This window comes from Oncorhynchus masou, chromosome 14 (assembly GCF_036934945.1).
Source record: "Oncorhynchus masou masou isolate Uvic2021 chromosome 14, UVic_Omas_1.1, whole genome shotgun sequence".
NCBI lineage: Eukaryota > Metazoa > Chordata > Actinopteri > Salmoniformes > Salmonidae > Oncorhynchus > Oncorhynchus masou.
Window position 1 is genome coordinate 14529059 of NC_088225.1, and position 14547 is coordinate 14543605.

General features: G+C 43.9%; 1 protein-coding gene, 1 long non-coding RNA gene and 3 other non-coding genes across 11 annotated transcripts; 4 read left to right on the forward strand and 1 right to left on the reverse strand.

Moving 5' to 3' along the window:
* The first annotated feature begins 134 nt into the window (after window positions 1-134).
* On the forward strand, window positions 135-2336 carry LOC135554341 (uncharacterized). 3 transcript variants are annotated; one of them, XR_010457677.1, is made up of 8 exons: window positions 135-281; window positions 642-697; window positions 837-891; window positions 1022-1057; window positions 1222-1277; window positions 1504-1532; window positions 1734-1791; window positions 2034-2336. It is a non-coding gene; the product is annotated as an uncharacterized LOC135554341 (long non-coding RNA). The 3 variants fall into 3 exon arrangements; XR_010457678.1 differs by lacking the exon at window positions 837-891 and having other exon boundaries at window positions 1222-1281; XR_010457676.1 differs by lacking the exon at window positions 837-891.
* LOC135554896 (small nucleolar RNA R38) lies at window positions 795-866 on the forward strand. Its single transcript, XR_010457765.1, has one exon. It is a non-coding gene; the product is annotated as a small nucleolar RNA R38 (small nucleolar RNA).
* LOC135554895 (small nucleolar RNA R38) lies at window positions 1356-1427 on the forward strand. The gene has a single exon (XR_010457764.1). It is a non-coding gene; the product is annotated as a small nucleolar RNA R38 (small nucleolar RNA).
* Window positions 1587-1659, forward strand: LOC135554897 (small nucleolar RNA SNORD49). Its single transcript, XR_010457766.1, has one exon. It is a non-coding gene; the product is annotated as a small nucleolar RNA SNORD49 (small nucleolar RNA).
* Window positions 2162-14077, reverse strand: LOC135554340 (fas-binding factor 1 homolog). 5 transcript variants are annotated; one of them, XM_064986604.1, is made up of 31 exons: window positions 14007-14067; window positions 13530-13562; window positions 12881-12905; window positions 12739-12780; window positions 12544-12622; window positions 12357-12414; window positions 12215-12265; window positions 11887-12112; window positions 11727-11771; window positions 11430-11567; window positions 11198-11342; window positions 10902-11062; window positions 10721-10814; window positions 10118-10540; window positions 9923-9985; window positions 9707-9795; window positions 8704-8753; window positions 8545-8592; window positions 8257-8385; window positions 8065-8165; window positions 7763-7969; window positions 7305-7412; window positions 7002-7141; window positions 6754-6872; window positions 3996-4118; window positions 3602-3787; window positions 3239-3415; window positions 2987-3124; window positions 2697-2796; window positions 2480-2613; window positions 2162-2286 (listed from the first exon to the last, which is right to left on the reverse strand). In XM_064986604.1, the coding sequence occupies exons 2-31, from the start codon at window positions 13530-13532 to the stop codon at window positions 2203-2205; spliced, it is 3486 nt and encodes a 1161-aa protein (XP_064842676.1). In that variant the 5' UTR covers window positions 13533-13562; window positions 14007-14067; the 3' UTR covers window positions 2162-2202. The 5 variants fall into 5 exon arrangements, with proteins under 5 accessions (XP_064842676.1, XP_064842673.1, XP_064842674.1 ...); XM_064986601.1 differs by lacking the exon at window positions 13530-13562 and having other exon boundaries at window positions 10902-11059; window positions 14007-14077; XM_064986602.1 differs by lacking the exon at window positions 13530-13562 and having other exon boundaries at window positions 9707-9777; window positions 14007-14077.
* Between the last annotated feature and the right edge of the window lie 470 nt (window positions 14078-14547).

A 14547-nucleotide genomic window follows, 5' to 3' on the forward strand; every position in this document is an offset into this window, starting at 1 on the left:
CCTGATATGTGTGCCAATTGAGGTCTGCTCTGGGAAATCCAAACCTCACTCCCTACTGGTCCAAGATTGGTCACATGGGGGGTATGACGTATTGAAATGTATAAATACCTAACATAGGCACAAATTCAGTCTTTCGAACGTATGTAGTGCGGGGAATATGTGGCTGGTTGATTTTTTTGTGTGTTTTTATGGTGGGGGATAACTATCTGTATCAACTCATAGCAAAATGCTTCAAAGACACTACAAACTCCAGTGTCGACCAGCCACCATGAGTGTAAATTGTAAGTAACCACTGTTAGCCATGTGCAAATGGAGCTAGTTCGCTAACTGCTAGCCACATGGCTAGCTAGCTTTCTCACCAAAGGTCTAGGCCTGGCCTGTTTAAATAACATTCAGAACCCAGGTTTTTCTGTAACATACGTTACCTGATTTATTTTTTATTTTTTTCCCTTATCACTTAACGGGTTTTAGTTGGTGTTTAGTATTCACTGTCGTGCAGGTCGCCTGAGGTGTGGGAACGTGGTCTGCGTCAACATTTGCGGCAGATTTATGATTAATTTACTAGCGCGGAAACATTGTTTCCACTGTAGCTTGTATGTGGTTAGCTATGTATCCGTCTGATCTTTGTCTACACCTTTCAGAGCCGTTTGAACGTGGATGGACTTCAGAAGTCCTATGGGCTGTGTCCACTCAAGAGGTAAAACAATATCCATGATTACGTTTGACCAGTTTTAAATTGGGCAGTTTGACAGTCCAGATTTGAACAGGTCTGAAGTGTCTACCTAGCTTAATTAACAAGCCTGTGATGAAACAAGTTATCCCTGTCTGAACAACAGTGTTGACTTACTGAAACCCCTGAGGCTTGATGGGAGACTCGTATGATTTGAATGGGTACGTTTTGGCAGTAGTCAGTTGAGTAACTGTATTGTGTGGCGTTTAAGGTTATATGTAGCCATGTTGCATAGCAAGATCATTAATTGAAGTTGTGCAGTAATGGACTACTTGATACCCTTTCTTGTAGTGTTGTGGCCTCCGAGGGTGACGGGACAGTTGCTTGGTAAGTACTTAGCTAGAACCTCTATCTTCTATTGTGACTCAAAAGGAGACATTGAATAGTTTACTTTGTACTGAAGATGCTCTGAGAAATCCACAGCCCTGAATGTGAAAGAATGCCTTTGACCGTTGTGGTAATGCGACCCAAACATGGTAATTTCTTTACAGGTCCGCCAACCTGGGTGTGATTCCATGAAAATGTTCCAATGAAGTTACTCCCATGAGTAGGTAACCACTACTTTGGATGTTAAGTGAGAGTCAGATTGCTAAGTAATGGTGTTCAATCTGTGGAGGGTATAGTAACAAGTCTGTGATGAAACAAGTTATCCCTGTCTGAACAACAGTGTTGACCTATAGAAACCCCTGAGACTTGATGGGAGATTCATATTGTGGGATAATGATTCTAGTATTACCATGATGAACATGTATTAATATTTCAAATATTTATAGTGCCGGTGGGTGAAGAGGACAGCTAATTGGTAAGTGCTCAGCTAGGTTTTACTTTACAGTATTTTTTAAATGGTGACTGTAGTTTCAGAGATGAAAATGCTGCATAGGAAGTGCCGTCTGATGCGATAACTGACGCTGGATAAAGCTGCTCTGAGAAATTCACAGCCCTGAATGTCACCATGCTTTTGGCAATTGTAGCATTGAACCAAATTAACATAATTTCTCTACAGGTCTGCCAACCTGGAAGTGAAGCCCTGAAAATACAGCAAGTAATGCCTTTGGGATCAGGTAACTACATGAACTGAATTAGTCTTATGGCTGATAATTAAATGGCATGAGTAATGGCAGATGTGAAGAGGGTAACAAGCCTGTGATGAAACATGTTATCCCTGTCTGAACAGCAGTGTTGACTTATAGAAACCCCTGAGGCTTGATGGGAGATCCATATGTACTCACCTTCTGGTTTTATAAGGTAACAGTTGTCTGTTGGAGCCCTTCCTTGGCTTACTAGATGTTTTTATTTATTTTAGGTGATGGGGTCAAAGACGCCGTGCCAAGGACAGGACTCAAGAACTGAAATTCACCAAATTAATGATCAGTGACTGAAACAAAGAAACTAGTTCAATGCAAACATTAGAGAATGTCAAGTTTTAATGGTGTACTTAATACCAGAAAGTCACAGGGCTTTAAGCCCCACAGTTAATCAGTGTGAAAGGCTGAATTGTAAGGTGCTTTCTTGAGTGTGTCCAGGAAGAACTGCTCGTCCTGCAGAAAGTCACGATCCTAAGAAGATAAAACAAGTACATTAATCTACAATAAAGATTTTGAAACTACTCTGCTTGTTCCATCTTCCAACATCTAGGGTAATGTTCAAAGCTGACTTCTGTTAACTGCATTGGCCCTCTGAAATTGGATCAAACTATTCAACTTTAAACTGATTGTAAGCACTTGCTTTGGTTAGTAATGCATTAGTTACCTTCTCTGCTGTGTGCCTGAGCAGGGCCAATCTGGCCTGGAGCTCTGTTGAATCCGGACTAGAGACCAGGGGTGGGGGCTGGCGAACAGCCTTGGTGGAGGCCATCTGAGGTACTGCCAACACTGGTCTGATGTCTGCAGTATTTAAAATATTGTGAAATATGCTGTTCTGTGTTAATTCAGCAAAAAATATTTGTTTTGTAAATGGCTCAGCCCACCTGTGAATATAGGGGCCATAGATTGAGGGAAAGGAGTGATTGGAAGGCTGTGCTTGAGTGCCTCCATCTCTCTACGCTGCTCAGTCATCTTCATTCTCTCCTGCAGAAGGGGAAATGGTTATTTGATATACACTAACATTTCCATAAGTCTGGATATGATTTGTACACAATTCAAAGGTGCTATAGGAGGACTGGCTGGAATGACAATTTCCAACCATAATGTGCTGTTCCTAATGTGTACCAGCAGAGGCTGGTGGAAGATTGGCTGGTATACCCCCCTACTTATTGACCTGGTGGAGGTGCTGTTCCTGCTGTCTCAGTCTCTCCATCTGTGAGTGGATGCTCCTCAGCCTGGTCTGGTGCTCAGTTTCCACCTGTCTTGACTCCTGTAGGGCCTTCTCCCCCTCGCTATATTTTTCTGATGCCAGCTGCAAATACCGAAGCAGTGCGCCCAGTCACAGCATTGTGCTTACCTCCAATGATTTATATACATTACTGTCAACTCAATAGCTAGCTAATAGTGATGAGGTTGTGATCCAGACCTTGCAGAAGGCCTCTACCTCCTGGGCGCGTGTCTTCAGCTGCAGGCCTGTACCACTCAGCCTCTCCTTTTCCCTGTCCAGTTCCTCCCTCTGTCTCTCCAGAGCCTCCCTCTCCCGTGCTACAGCTGCCTCATGCTGCTTTAGCTCCCCAGCATGCAGCTTCAGGTCCATCTGTTCCTGGTGATTACAGAAGACTGCCTGTTTCAAAGCTCTGCAAATCTTAATTGCTTGAGATCAAGTGAGTGAAATGTAATGATTGGGATAGGTGAACCCCATTGCCTGAACATGTTAAAATGCTGGCAGTTTGTGCTACAATGAAACATACAAGCCTCTTGTCCTATCCTAGCCCCTAGTCTGCAGTACCTGCGCCATGCTGATGATGGAGCCCTCTCTGTGGGCATCCCTCTCCAGCGCCCGGCTGGCCTCCCGCTCTGCTCGGTCCTGCCTCTGCTTCTCCTGGGTGTGGAACTGGGTCCACTCAGCCGCCAGCTTCCTTCTCTCCTCTGCACAGCGCTGCATTACCTGCTGCTGCTCCTCCAACAGGGCGCTCTAGACATGGAGGGGAGTGGGGGGTCTTCTAAGTCAGTGTTTCCCAACCCTTTTCCTCCAGTACCCCCAACCTGACACCTCATTCAGGGCTTGATGATTAGTTGAATCAGGTGTACTGTAGGGGGTACTCGAGGACCAGGGTTGGGAAACACTTGCGTAGGGATCTGGCAGACATCTTTAACCACTTCTACCTCAGTATCTGTCTTACTTTTGCCCTCTCCAGCTCCTCTCTCTCCATGCTGATGTGCTGAGTTAGAGAGCGTCTCTCCTCGTCCAGGCCTCTCTGAGATGAGTCGGCCTTAGCCTGCTCTGCATTCACTCTCCAGCGCTCCTACAACACAATCATAACATTCTGGGGAAATAGAAGGAAAAGCGAACTACTTATGCAAATTAAGACCAAACCTCTATTTGTGAATATAATAGTGACCCTTTTACGTGGCTGTGCAAGTACGTGTTATTGGTGGCACTGGTGCGGGCTGCACATTCTACCTGGTCACCTCAATCAAAACATTCCATTGTTTGGGTGGATAAAACCATACATTTGTTTAACAGTGAAGTGCATTATCCTCATGTGTCTGCTGTGCCACTGTACCTGCCTGTTTCAATGGGTCCAGATGCTGTAATGAGCAAGCCTCATGCATTTCCAAATAACTTCAGAAGCAAGCTAGTTATCCATGTTAAAAATGGAGGGGTCTCCGCTTTCTGTAAGTATAATGCACATCTTAACGATCATTACTGAGCTCAAAGCGCACTGTTCTGATATGGCAGTGAAATTGCACATCGGCCAAATTATTATTTTTGACGTTACATTCACTGTTAGATGAATGCATGCTTCTAGCAATAGGTGTTCATTTAGATCTAGCTAAGGTTTTTGGTTTCCATTTCCTCAGGTGGTGAATAAGCAGTAATTGAATTAGGCCTATATAATAGCGCACAAAGATAAAGGTACATTTGCGTCTATATGCTGAAACCTCTGGAGCCCCATTTTTTAAAACTAATTTTGAACCAAAAATTCATGACAATCACTGGATTAGGTTGCATATAAACAAATAATTTGAATCATGCATTCCTGCTTGGACATGTTAATGTAATTTATTTGAATACCATCTGTTATACTTCATCAAATCAAATTTGTCACATGCGCAGAATACAACAGGTGTATAGTCATGGCCAAATATTAATTTTCAAAGTCTGCTGCCTCAGTTGGTATATACTGCAGATTGTTATGAAAAGTGAACAGATTAATTTCAAAGTCCCTTTTTGACTTAAATTAACTGAAGCCCCCCCCCCCCCCCAAAAAAAAATTCCACTGCATTTCAGCCCTGCCACAAAAGGACCAGCTGACATGTCAAGTGATTCTCTCGTTAACACAAGTGTGAGTGTTGATGAGGACAAGGCTGGAGATCACTGTCATGCTGATTGAGTTCGAATAACAGACTGGAAGCTTCAAAAGGAGGGTGGTGCTTGGAATCTTTGTTCTTCCTCTGTCAAACATGGTTACCTGCAAGGAATCATGTGCCTTCATCATTGCTTTGTACAAAAATGGCTTCACAGGAAAGGATATTGCTGCCAGTAAGATTGCACCTAAATCACCACCAGTACAGAGCTTGCTCAGGAATGGCAGCAGGCAGGTGTGAGTGCATCTGCACGCACAGTGAAGCAAAGACTTTTGGAGGATGGCCTGGTGTCAAGAAGGACAGAAAAGAAGCCACTTCTCTCCAGGAAAAACATCAGACAGACTGATATTCTGCAAAAGGTACAGGGATTGTACTGCTGAGGAGTGGGGCAAAGTCATTTTCTCTGAATCCCCTTTCCGATTGTTTGTGGCATCTGGAAAAAAGCTTATCTGGAGAAGACAAGGTGAGCGCTACTATAGTCCCGTGTCATGCCAACAGTAAAGCATCCTGAGACCATGTGTGGGGTTGCTTCTCAGCCAGGGGTGTGGGCTCACTCACAATTCTGCCTAAGAACACAGCCATGAATAAAGAATGGTACCAACACATCCTCCGAGAGCAACTTCTCCCAACCATCCAGGAACAGTTTGGTGATGAACAAAGCCTTTTCCAACATGAGGCAACTTGCCACAAGGCAAAAGTGATAACTAAGTGGCTTGGGGAACAAAACATTGATAGTTTGGGTCCATGGCCAGGAAACTCCCCAGACCTTAATTCCATTGAGAACTTGTAGTCAATCCACAAGAGGTGGGTGAACAAACAAAAACCCACAAACTCCAAGCATTGATTATGCAAGAATGGGCAGCCATCAGTCAGGATGTGGCCCAGAAGTTAATTGACAGCATGCCAGGGCGGATTGCAGAGGTCTTGAAAAAGAAGGGTCAACACTGCAAATATTGACTCTTTGCATCAACTTCATGTAATTGTCAATAAAACAGGCTCTAACCAATAGTGCAAAAAATGTTAGGTAGACAATAGGTAAGTAAAGAAAGGCTATAAAAGTAGCGAGACTACATACAGACACAGGTTAGTCAGGCTGATTGAGGTAGTATGTAGATATGGTAAAAGTGACTGAACAGAGTAGCAGTAGCGTAAAATAGGGGGTGGCGGGAAACAATGCAGATACCCCAGGTAGCCAATGTGTGGGGGCACTGGTTGGTCAGCCCAGTTGAGGTAGTATGTACATATAGTTAAAGTGACTGCATACATGATAATAAAACATTGTGAATGATTTTATAAGATGGTGCCTCAAATGTATTCTATTGTGAAGCTGCCCCCCCAAAAATGTTTAGGGGCGTGGTGCCACTAACTGAAAACGTTAGTCTGGAGCCCTGTGTTGACACACAAGACCTAAAATTAAGTCACTCGACCTGTTTACTGTTACAATCCCATTTTTTCCCTCAGGGTAACATGGCAAGTTTTATTTGACCTTTTATTTATACAAGTAAATACAATGACGACCTGTCATAGAAGCACAGTCAACAAAGACTTAACCTCTGAGTGACTCCTGACCTTCTCTAGTTGCCTCTGCTGCTCAGCCAGCTGGGTGTCCATCTTGGTGATGACTTCTTTGAGCCTTGTTCTCTCCTCTGCCATGGCCCTCTGCTGCTGGCCCAGACGGTCCTGCATCACTGAAAGAGTAGACAAGCTGACTTTCACATAACATTGTGACATTTTCACTGACTGAAGGGAAAATAAATAGAAACTGCTGTATTATGAAAATCATTTTTTTTTCATAAAACTGAGTGGTGGTATGATACCTCGGAGCTGTTCGTCTCTCTGCCGTGCCCCCTGCTCCAGCCCCTGGGCTGTGTTCTCATGGGTGCTCTCCACCCGAGATGAAAGGTCCCCCAGCCTGTGGGAGAAATGCTCCATCTGCTCAATCACCACTGTCAGGGACCTACAACACCAATACACAGAATGAGAGAGACTATATGATGTCAACCTGTAGTAAGTTACAAGTTTGGTTACATGTAGCATGTCCTCTATAATTCTTATGCAAAGGTCTGAGATTAAGCAGAGTATGGTTAAAAATGAGTATTGAGTAGAAATGCATGTGTGACCTGGTTTGTGATGTGGCACTGGTCACAGCATCAATCTCCTCATCCTTCAATCTCTTCAGTCTTTGGACCTGATCCTCGTGGTCTTTCTTCATCTCCAAAATAGACTTCCTAGAGGAAGGAAACCGTGACAAAGAAAAATTAAGGAACATTATGGAAATATAAAAAATAAGCTGTGAAAATATTTTTTATTTTACCTTTTTAACTAGGCAAGTCAGTTAAGAACAAATTCTTATTTTCAATGACAGCCTAGGAACAGTGGGTTAACTACCTGTTCAGGGGCAGAATGACAGATTTGTACCTTGTCAGCTCGGGGGTTTGAACTTGCAACCTTCCGGTTACTTGTCCAACGCTCTAACCACTAGGCTACCCTGCCGCCCCAAATAGCTGAGCTTTAGGGAGAAAATACAGGCATGGCCACAATCTCTTGTTGTCTAATGTGGTATCTTGCAGCCCCCTACCTCTGTAGGTCTCTGAGTCGCTCCACCTCTCGGTCTCTGTCCTGCTGGGTTTGGGCCAGTCTGCGCTGGTGCTTTGCCTGCAGCTCCATACGCTCCTGTTCAGCTATACGTGTGACGGTGGCTAGGCGCTCTGCTAGGTCCTCGCATTCCTGTCGTGCCCGTGCTTCTCGCTGTGCCGCGGAATCGTCAAGCAGCTTCACACGAGCCCTGGTGGATGTACACACACTCTTTTGGGTAAAGAGATAGTGATTCAGTCTGTGGTGGTGGCAGGACCTCTAGAGGTCTCCGAGCTCCTGTCATACCTGTGTGTGTTCTCCATGAGCTCAGTGTCCTGCTTGTGTCTCTGCTGAACACTCTCCAGCAAGATCTGGTTCTGGTCTAGCTCCTGCTGTAGAGATCTCACCTGGAAGAGAATACGCAGTAGTCAGCTGAATGTTGTTTATGGAAGTGGCAGAAAGAGGAAGAGCACCGTCAAAGAGACAGTTGATAGATACCTGTCCCTCCAGTTTGATGATGCGGGCCTGTAAAGCTAGATGTCCATTCTGCTTCTCAGTGTCTCTCTTCTGTCTCTGCAGCCCAGCTACATCCACAGCTCCCCTTAACCCCAGCAGCTGGGACTCCAACTACGGTCAGAGACGGATACCAAAGTCAAGTTACCGAAGACTCTCAAAGGTGAACATCTGATAAAACCTAAGGTATCTGTGTTCAAATTAGTAAAACGAATTAAATGTGAAGTGTTTCCATCAAATGAAAAGGTAATTGTGATTGGAGATTTGTTTCACCTGCTGTTGTAGCAAGAGTTGTTGCAAACTGTTGGCTGAAAGGGACACCTGTTTAAAAGAATGTTAAACAATTAAATAAGTGACTTATGGTTTCCAAACATATATCATCCATAATGACATTAGGGCATATAAACAAAAAATAGAACGGCCTCTACATACCTGTGGTTGGACAACAGGTGTAGTGTTCTGCATCTGGCTTTGCTGTGGCACTGGGAAACCAAGAACAGTATGTGTCAATCAGGACAATCTGCCCATCATCAATGCCAGTGATTGATAAGAAACTAGAGGCATAACTATTAGAAATACGAATAGTTAGAAAGTTATTCAAAATGACTACTGTCCATAAGCTTTCCCTCTGTTTCCCTAAGAGTACCTACACTGCATAAAGCCAGGCATCATAGCATGGGGCATGGGGCCAGACATAGACTGCCATGGCTGGGCAGGGTAGTTAGGAGGCAGCTCTGCTTGACTTGGCCATCCTGGCTCCCTCTGATCCTGCAGGGCTGGTGGATGGTACTGTTGGGGCAGGGGGAAGCTAATGGTAGCAGAGGTTGGCAGGGGAGAGGGGTCTGGGGTCTGGTCAGGATAGAAGCCTACTCTAGCAGACACAGCTGTGGATAGAAAGGGGGAGACTAGTTGAGAGGAAGGGAAAGGCTGAGGTTTGGTGGGTGGATGTTGGATGACTATTGTGGGGGATTGTGGAGGAGATGAGTGGACTGCTCGACTGTTATCTGTGGGGAGGGGAGAGCTGATGTGTGCCTTTGACATGACTGTGGGTTGTGGATTTGAGAAAAGCTCAGTACGGGTCTTTAGGTGTTGGTAAGTGAGGGGTGTGGTCTGTGTGTGAATTCTGCCTGATAGGCTCAGTTTCTACAGCAGTGGAATGAGCTGGTCGGGGCTGGGCATGACTCTTTGTCCCTATTGGCTCAGCAGGGTCACTAGTGAATTTGTGATTGGTTTCGTGTGTCTGCTCAGGAGGGTCAGGTGGGATAGGTATAGACATTTTAGTAGGCTCTGGGTCCGCTAAATGACTAGAAAGAGACTTGGCTTGAAAAAATAATGTTTGTTATAAAAGATGCTGAGGTAGAAGTTGAATAGCACAACGTAGAGGGGAAAGGGACATGGTTAGCTGGGTCCTCTAGGATGGGAGTGAGTAACATACCAGGCCTGAACTGGTCCTCTCTCACTGGGGTAGAATGAGCAGTAGGGCTGGGCTGTCTGTGGGAGGGCTCCCTGGGCAGAGGAGAATCTCTTGAAGAGAAGGAACATAATCCTGACCTCAATGTCCAAAAGCACCAGAACTCATATAGCACACTGGGGCAATATTGCAGTGGTAGATATTATACATCACAGCTATTTAGATTAAGGTTGATCATACCCTGGTTCCTTGTTGGGGGTGGATGCATCTTTCCTCCTGGAAGCTGGTGAAGAACCACGTTTACTGAGGAAGTAACAGACAATCAATGTCAACATACTGAGATGTAAGCAGTCGCTTCTAATGTAGACGTTTCTCTAGAACTGTGGAAGTATGACCCAGCCTTCACTGTAGAGTACCCTAGTCCTATAGCCTTACCTGAGAAACGACTCCAGATCCACCTCGTCTCCAAACCCCATAAAGTCTTCCTGGGTTGTCCTCTTTTCCTCTGACCGTGTGGATGATTGAGTCTTCTTCCTGCTCAATGCCCCTGATAGCCAATCATCTTCGTGCTTTTGGCTTGCAGAGACCTCTACACTGGGTTCTACTGGTTTGGAGTATTTGAAGGAGGTGTTTGGAGTCTCTGGCTGTGGAATGCGGTTGCCAGAAGAGGAGGGTTTGCTTCCCACTGGCGAAGAGGAGGGGGTCTTCAAGGGTTCTGGTACAGGTGGGGGCTCTTCCTCATCATCCTGCGAGAGCCCCAGCCAGTCTGCAGCAGGCCGGGGAAAGGTAGGGGTGAGCGTGGTGGGGGTGATGGGTTTCTTCTCAGGAGAAGAGGCACTGTTGTCCTCAGTGGAGAATCTGAAAAGGAGTGGCTAATCTTAGATGGTGGTCATTTCCTTTGTCATACACTCTGGTCCAGTAGCTGACATAGAAGCTTATTCTTCTAAATATGATGTACTTGTTATTAACCCAACTAAGCATTGATCCAGGCTTTGACCAAAACAAACTATGAGGGCTTCTGCTAGAGCTCTGACTTACCTGACCGACTGTCTGCGTGAGTGGCGTCCCTCCGGTGTAGTGACCAGTGTAGGTTGATAGGAACCAAACGTCAGGTCTTCTTCTAGGAAGGGGTCTGACAAAGGGAAACATCAACTATCATTTCATTCATTCAAGAATACTATATCACACTTTAAATACAAAAACATGGAGTGTTAGCTACCTTTAGTAGTGGGGGTCTCCTGATGATGCTTCTGCTTTTCCTGCTGCTGCGGAGGGTCCTTCCTCTCCCCTGTTGGAGGGCGCTCCAGAAGGCGAGGGGAAGTCCCACGCCCCAGAATCTCATCTAGCCTGGTGCGTGCTCTTTGAGGGAGCTCACTGCTGCTAGAGACAGTCAGCGCAGAGGAACAGGGAGGTTACATTTCAAATGAACTTTTTGTTGGGTTTATCATAGTCCATAGGTTTTGTAATAGCCTTGGTTGGAACTGATGATGTTGACTGAGGCATTTGAGACACTACCTCTCATTCTTTGGTATGAGCACGGTCTCATTCTTCTTAGGGCTCACTTTGGGACTCTCCCCAAATCCCAATGCATTCATTAGGTCATCCTCATCATCATCAAACGTAAGCTCGTCCCGCTTTTTTGGAACTTGAGCTGGTGAGGCTACAGGAGAAATATATACATTTGATACATTCTGGCTCTCTTCTTTTGGGTATGTTACAATGTATAAAACACAAAAAGTTCACCAACCTGTTTCTTTTTTCTTTATGATAGGGGAGTCTGCGGGCAGCACTGATTTCTCTGGAGGAGCTTTTTTGGTGATTTTTGGCTCATTTTTGTCTTCTATGGGTAGATCATCTAACAGGTCAGCCAAAGGGTCATCAAAGTCTGTAGACAACAGATATGATACCAGAGCTGGGGATTCTGTTTTGATATTGATATGCTTTATGGTGTTAAGAACTCTACACTTAGGGCCACTCTAATGTATTTTACAGTTGACCTGATATTTTTTGGTCTATACATGGGTCCAACTGTTAGCTTTGGTACCTTTTGTGTCAGTTGTTGGGGCAAGAACATCATCATCATCATCATCTGAATGCAGCAATGGGGAGAAATAATGTACAATTATGTATATTTGCATTGTATTTATACTGATTTGGTGGCCCAGTGTAGTCAGACTAGCCAAAGACCCAGACAGTCAGCTCACTAGTGAAGCTGAACCTCTTGTAGCCACGTGCTGTCGATGCAGGAGCAGAACTTGGCTTCTTCTCCTCAATGTCTGGCTCATCTGAGATTCCTCCTCCTTTTAACTTGTTTCCTGATTTAAGAGGATTTTTCGTAGGTCCTCCAATGCCGGAGCCTTTACTCTGAGCTGGGGCTGAACTGGGCTTTTTCTTTGATCCAAAGAGATCAGCGTCCATATCATCTATGTCCTATGTAACGATAGAACAGACACAGCTGGGTTATGAACGTTCACACATAAAGCCTGGAGGCTTACTCCCTGAGGATTTGTCATTAGAACAAGGCACCATTACCTTCATGCTCTCCAGTAAGGCTGTGGGATCAGCCTCAGAAACATCAGAGCCCTGGATTGGAAGTGAATATAAAAGATGTATATGAAGGAAAACATAGTCAACTGCCTCCCTGCCATACTTAATGTATGACCTGCCAACTCACCTCATTTTCAGCTTCCTCAGCCAGTTTGCTGAAGAAGTCGTCGTCGCCCAATAGTGAGCTGGAGAACCAAAACGCATAGAATTAGCAAGCAGACTGACAGTATCCTCTGTCTAAATGGTCACGAAAGAAAGAGTTGAGACTACTCTCTGATCTGGCAGTACATTTTTTTCAGTCCCAGTTAACTCACCGTTTTCCACTGTGTGATGGTAGAGGAGGTCCTAGTCTGCCTGCTTCACGGGCCGGAGCTTTGGCCTTCACTGGGAAATCTGTACAAATAAACAGGAAAACTTTATCACTACACAGTGTGTACGTACAGTATATTATACTAATGATTTGTCAGTTTGAATGGTCATAGATATGTTGTAGGGATGTAATCACATACCGTCATCTCCCAACAGGTCTCCTAACATATCATCAATTGAACCTGTAGTACAAAAACATCATATTGAATGAATCTGTGCGCACCATTGAAGTTGTATTGTGCAGGATTTAAATAGGTAAATAACAACATCAGAGGGACTTACTCTTCTGTCCTTTCTTCTGTTTAGCCTGTATCGATTAGGAACACATAGGATAGGGGGGGGTGTTTAATTTGTGGAACTTTCCAACAGGAATCTGTTCCAAAAACTTAGTAAAATACAAGATTGCCAAACAACGCATACAAAGTAGCACGATAAATTCACCTTACTAACTAGCTGTCGAATAGGCATCAACTCACCCCAATGCTTATTCTTAATGTTTGTCCATGGGCTACCAGAGTGAGGATAGACATTTTTCGGAATATACGCGGTGAGTGAAAAACTTAATGACATAGCCCACTCCCTACCGGGTATCTTATTCGGTCGCTATACAACTTTGTATGTTTTGTTTGTTGGCAACCTTGTTATTTACGAAGTTTCTGGAACAGTTTCCTGTTGGAACGTTCAATAAATTATACCCACCCAGGTTAGGAGTTTTAAAACAAAGTTCGCTGCAGTCAATGGGGGTGACTGGCACTTGAATAAACTGTTAGCTTTAACTAGAAGCTATCTTGTGGGAAATTAGCTAGCTCTCAACAACCTATACTGAGCACTATTACATTTTAAGAGGGTTGATCTTGCAGAATGACCAATAATGTATTAGTAGACTTGTGATAAATGACTTATCTTGATTTAGATAGTATACGATACTTACCATGATGTTTCTCTGACTGCAGCAGCGTTAAATCTGAGCAAATGTAACAGCTAATATTAGCTAGCTAGCTAAAGTAAAGCGTCAAGGTGACTAACCACAGTGAAGGGAAATCCCAAGAAGTCTGCAAATTTGCTTTGGCTAGACGACTAGAAGCTACTGTCTAGCTATTCTTTCACACACTTAGCTAGTATATTTGGTCACTAGCTACCTTTTTAAGCATTTAGAAACAATGGACAAATAATGCTGTTGTAATGGTGTTGTAACGTTACCACCAGCACTAGCTACATTCAAATGACATGGAAAGGCGGTTGTCTCATCATGAAGGTAGCTAATGTTAGCTAGAAAATCAAAACGTACTCCCTCTGATTGACCAGGTCGAATTACTGAATATTAACTTAAATATTTAGAGTAAATCTAACCATCCCTCAATTTAAGTTAATAAAATACCAATCCATATGCTTTTATCAGTGTATTTACCCGCAGGTTCCTCTGTTGTAGCATTTTCAACGTACACTCCCTGTCTACCAGTGAATTATTGGTAAACATTATGTTTGGTCACCACCAGGTGGCGTTTCAGGTTAGAACATTTCAAGATATGAGTTATTATTGTACAGAATAGCAGGATATAGAATAACAAATACTGCTTTTATCTAGCGAAAATACTTTTTGTTTAATTGCAGGTTAGTATTGGTGTACATAAGCGAAGTAACCGATTATATAACAACATTAATAATTGGTATCAAATATTATTGGTCACATACACATGGTTAGCAGATGTAAATGCAAGTGTAGCGAAATGCTTGTACTTCTAGTTCTGACCGTATAGTAATATCTAACAAGTAATCTAACAATTTCACAACTACCTTATACACAGAAGTGTAAAGGAATTAATAAGAATATGTACATATAAATATATGGATGAGTGATGGCCAAATGGCATAGGCAAGATGCAGTAGATGGTATAGAGTACAGTATCTACATATGAGATGTAATGTAGGGTATGTAAACATTATATAAA

Excerpts from the sequence above, each read along its gene's own strand:
- LOC135554340 (XM_064986599.1), bottom strand. The coding sequence starts at position 14,075 with ATGTTTACCAATAATTCACTGGTAGACAGGGAGTGTACGTTGAAAATG. Across the intron at positions 11,568-11,726 it reads CCCAACAACTGACACAAAAG|ACTTTGATGACCCTTTGGCT; the intron begins GTACCAAAGCTA and ends TGTTGTCTACAG. Across the intron at positions 8,593-8,703 it reads CACCTGTTGTCCAACCACAG|GTGTCCCTTTCAGCCAACAG; the intron begins GTATGTAGAGGC and ends TCTTTTAAACAG.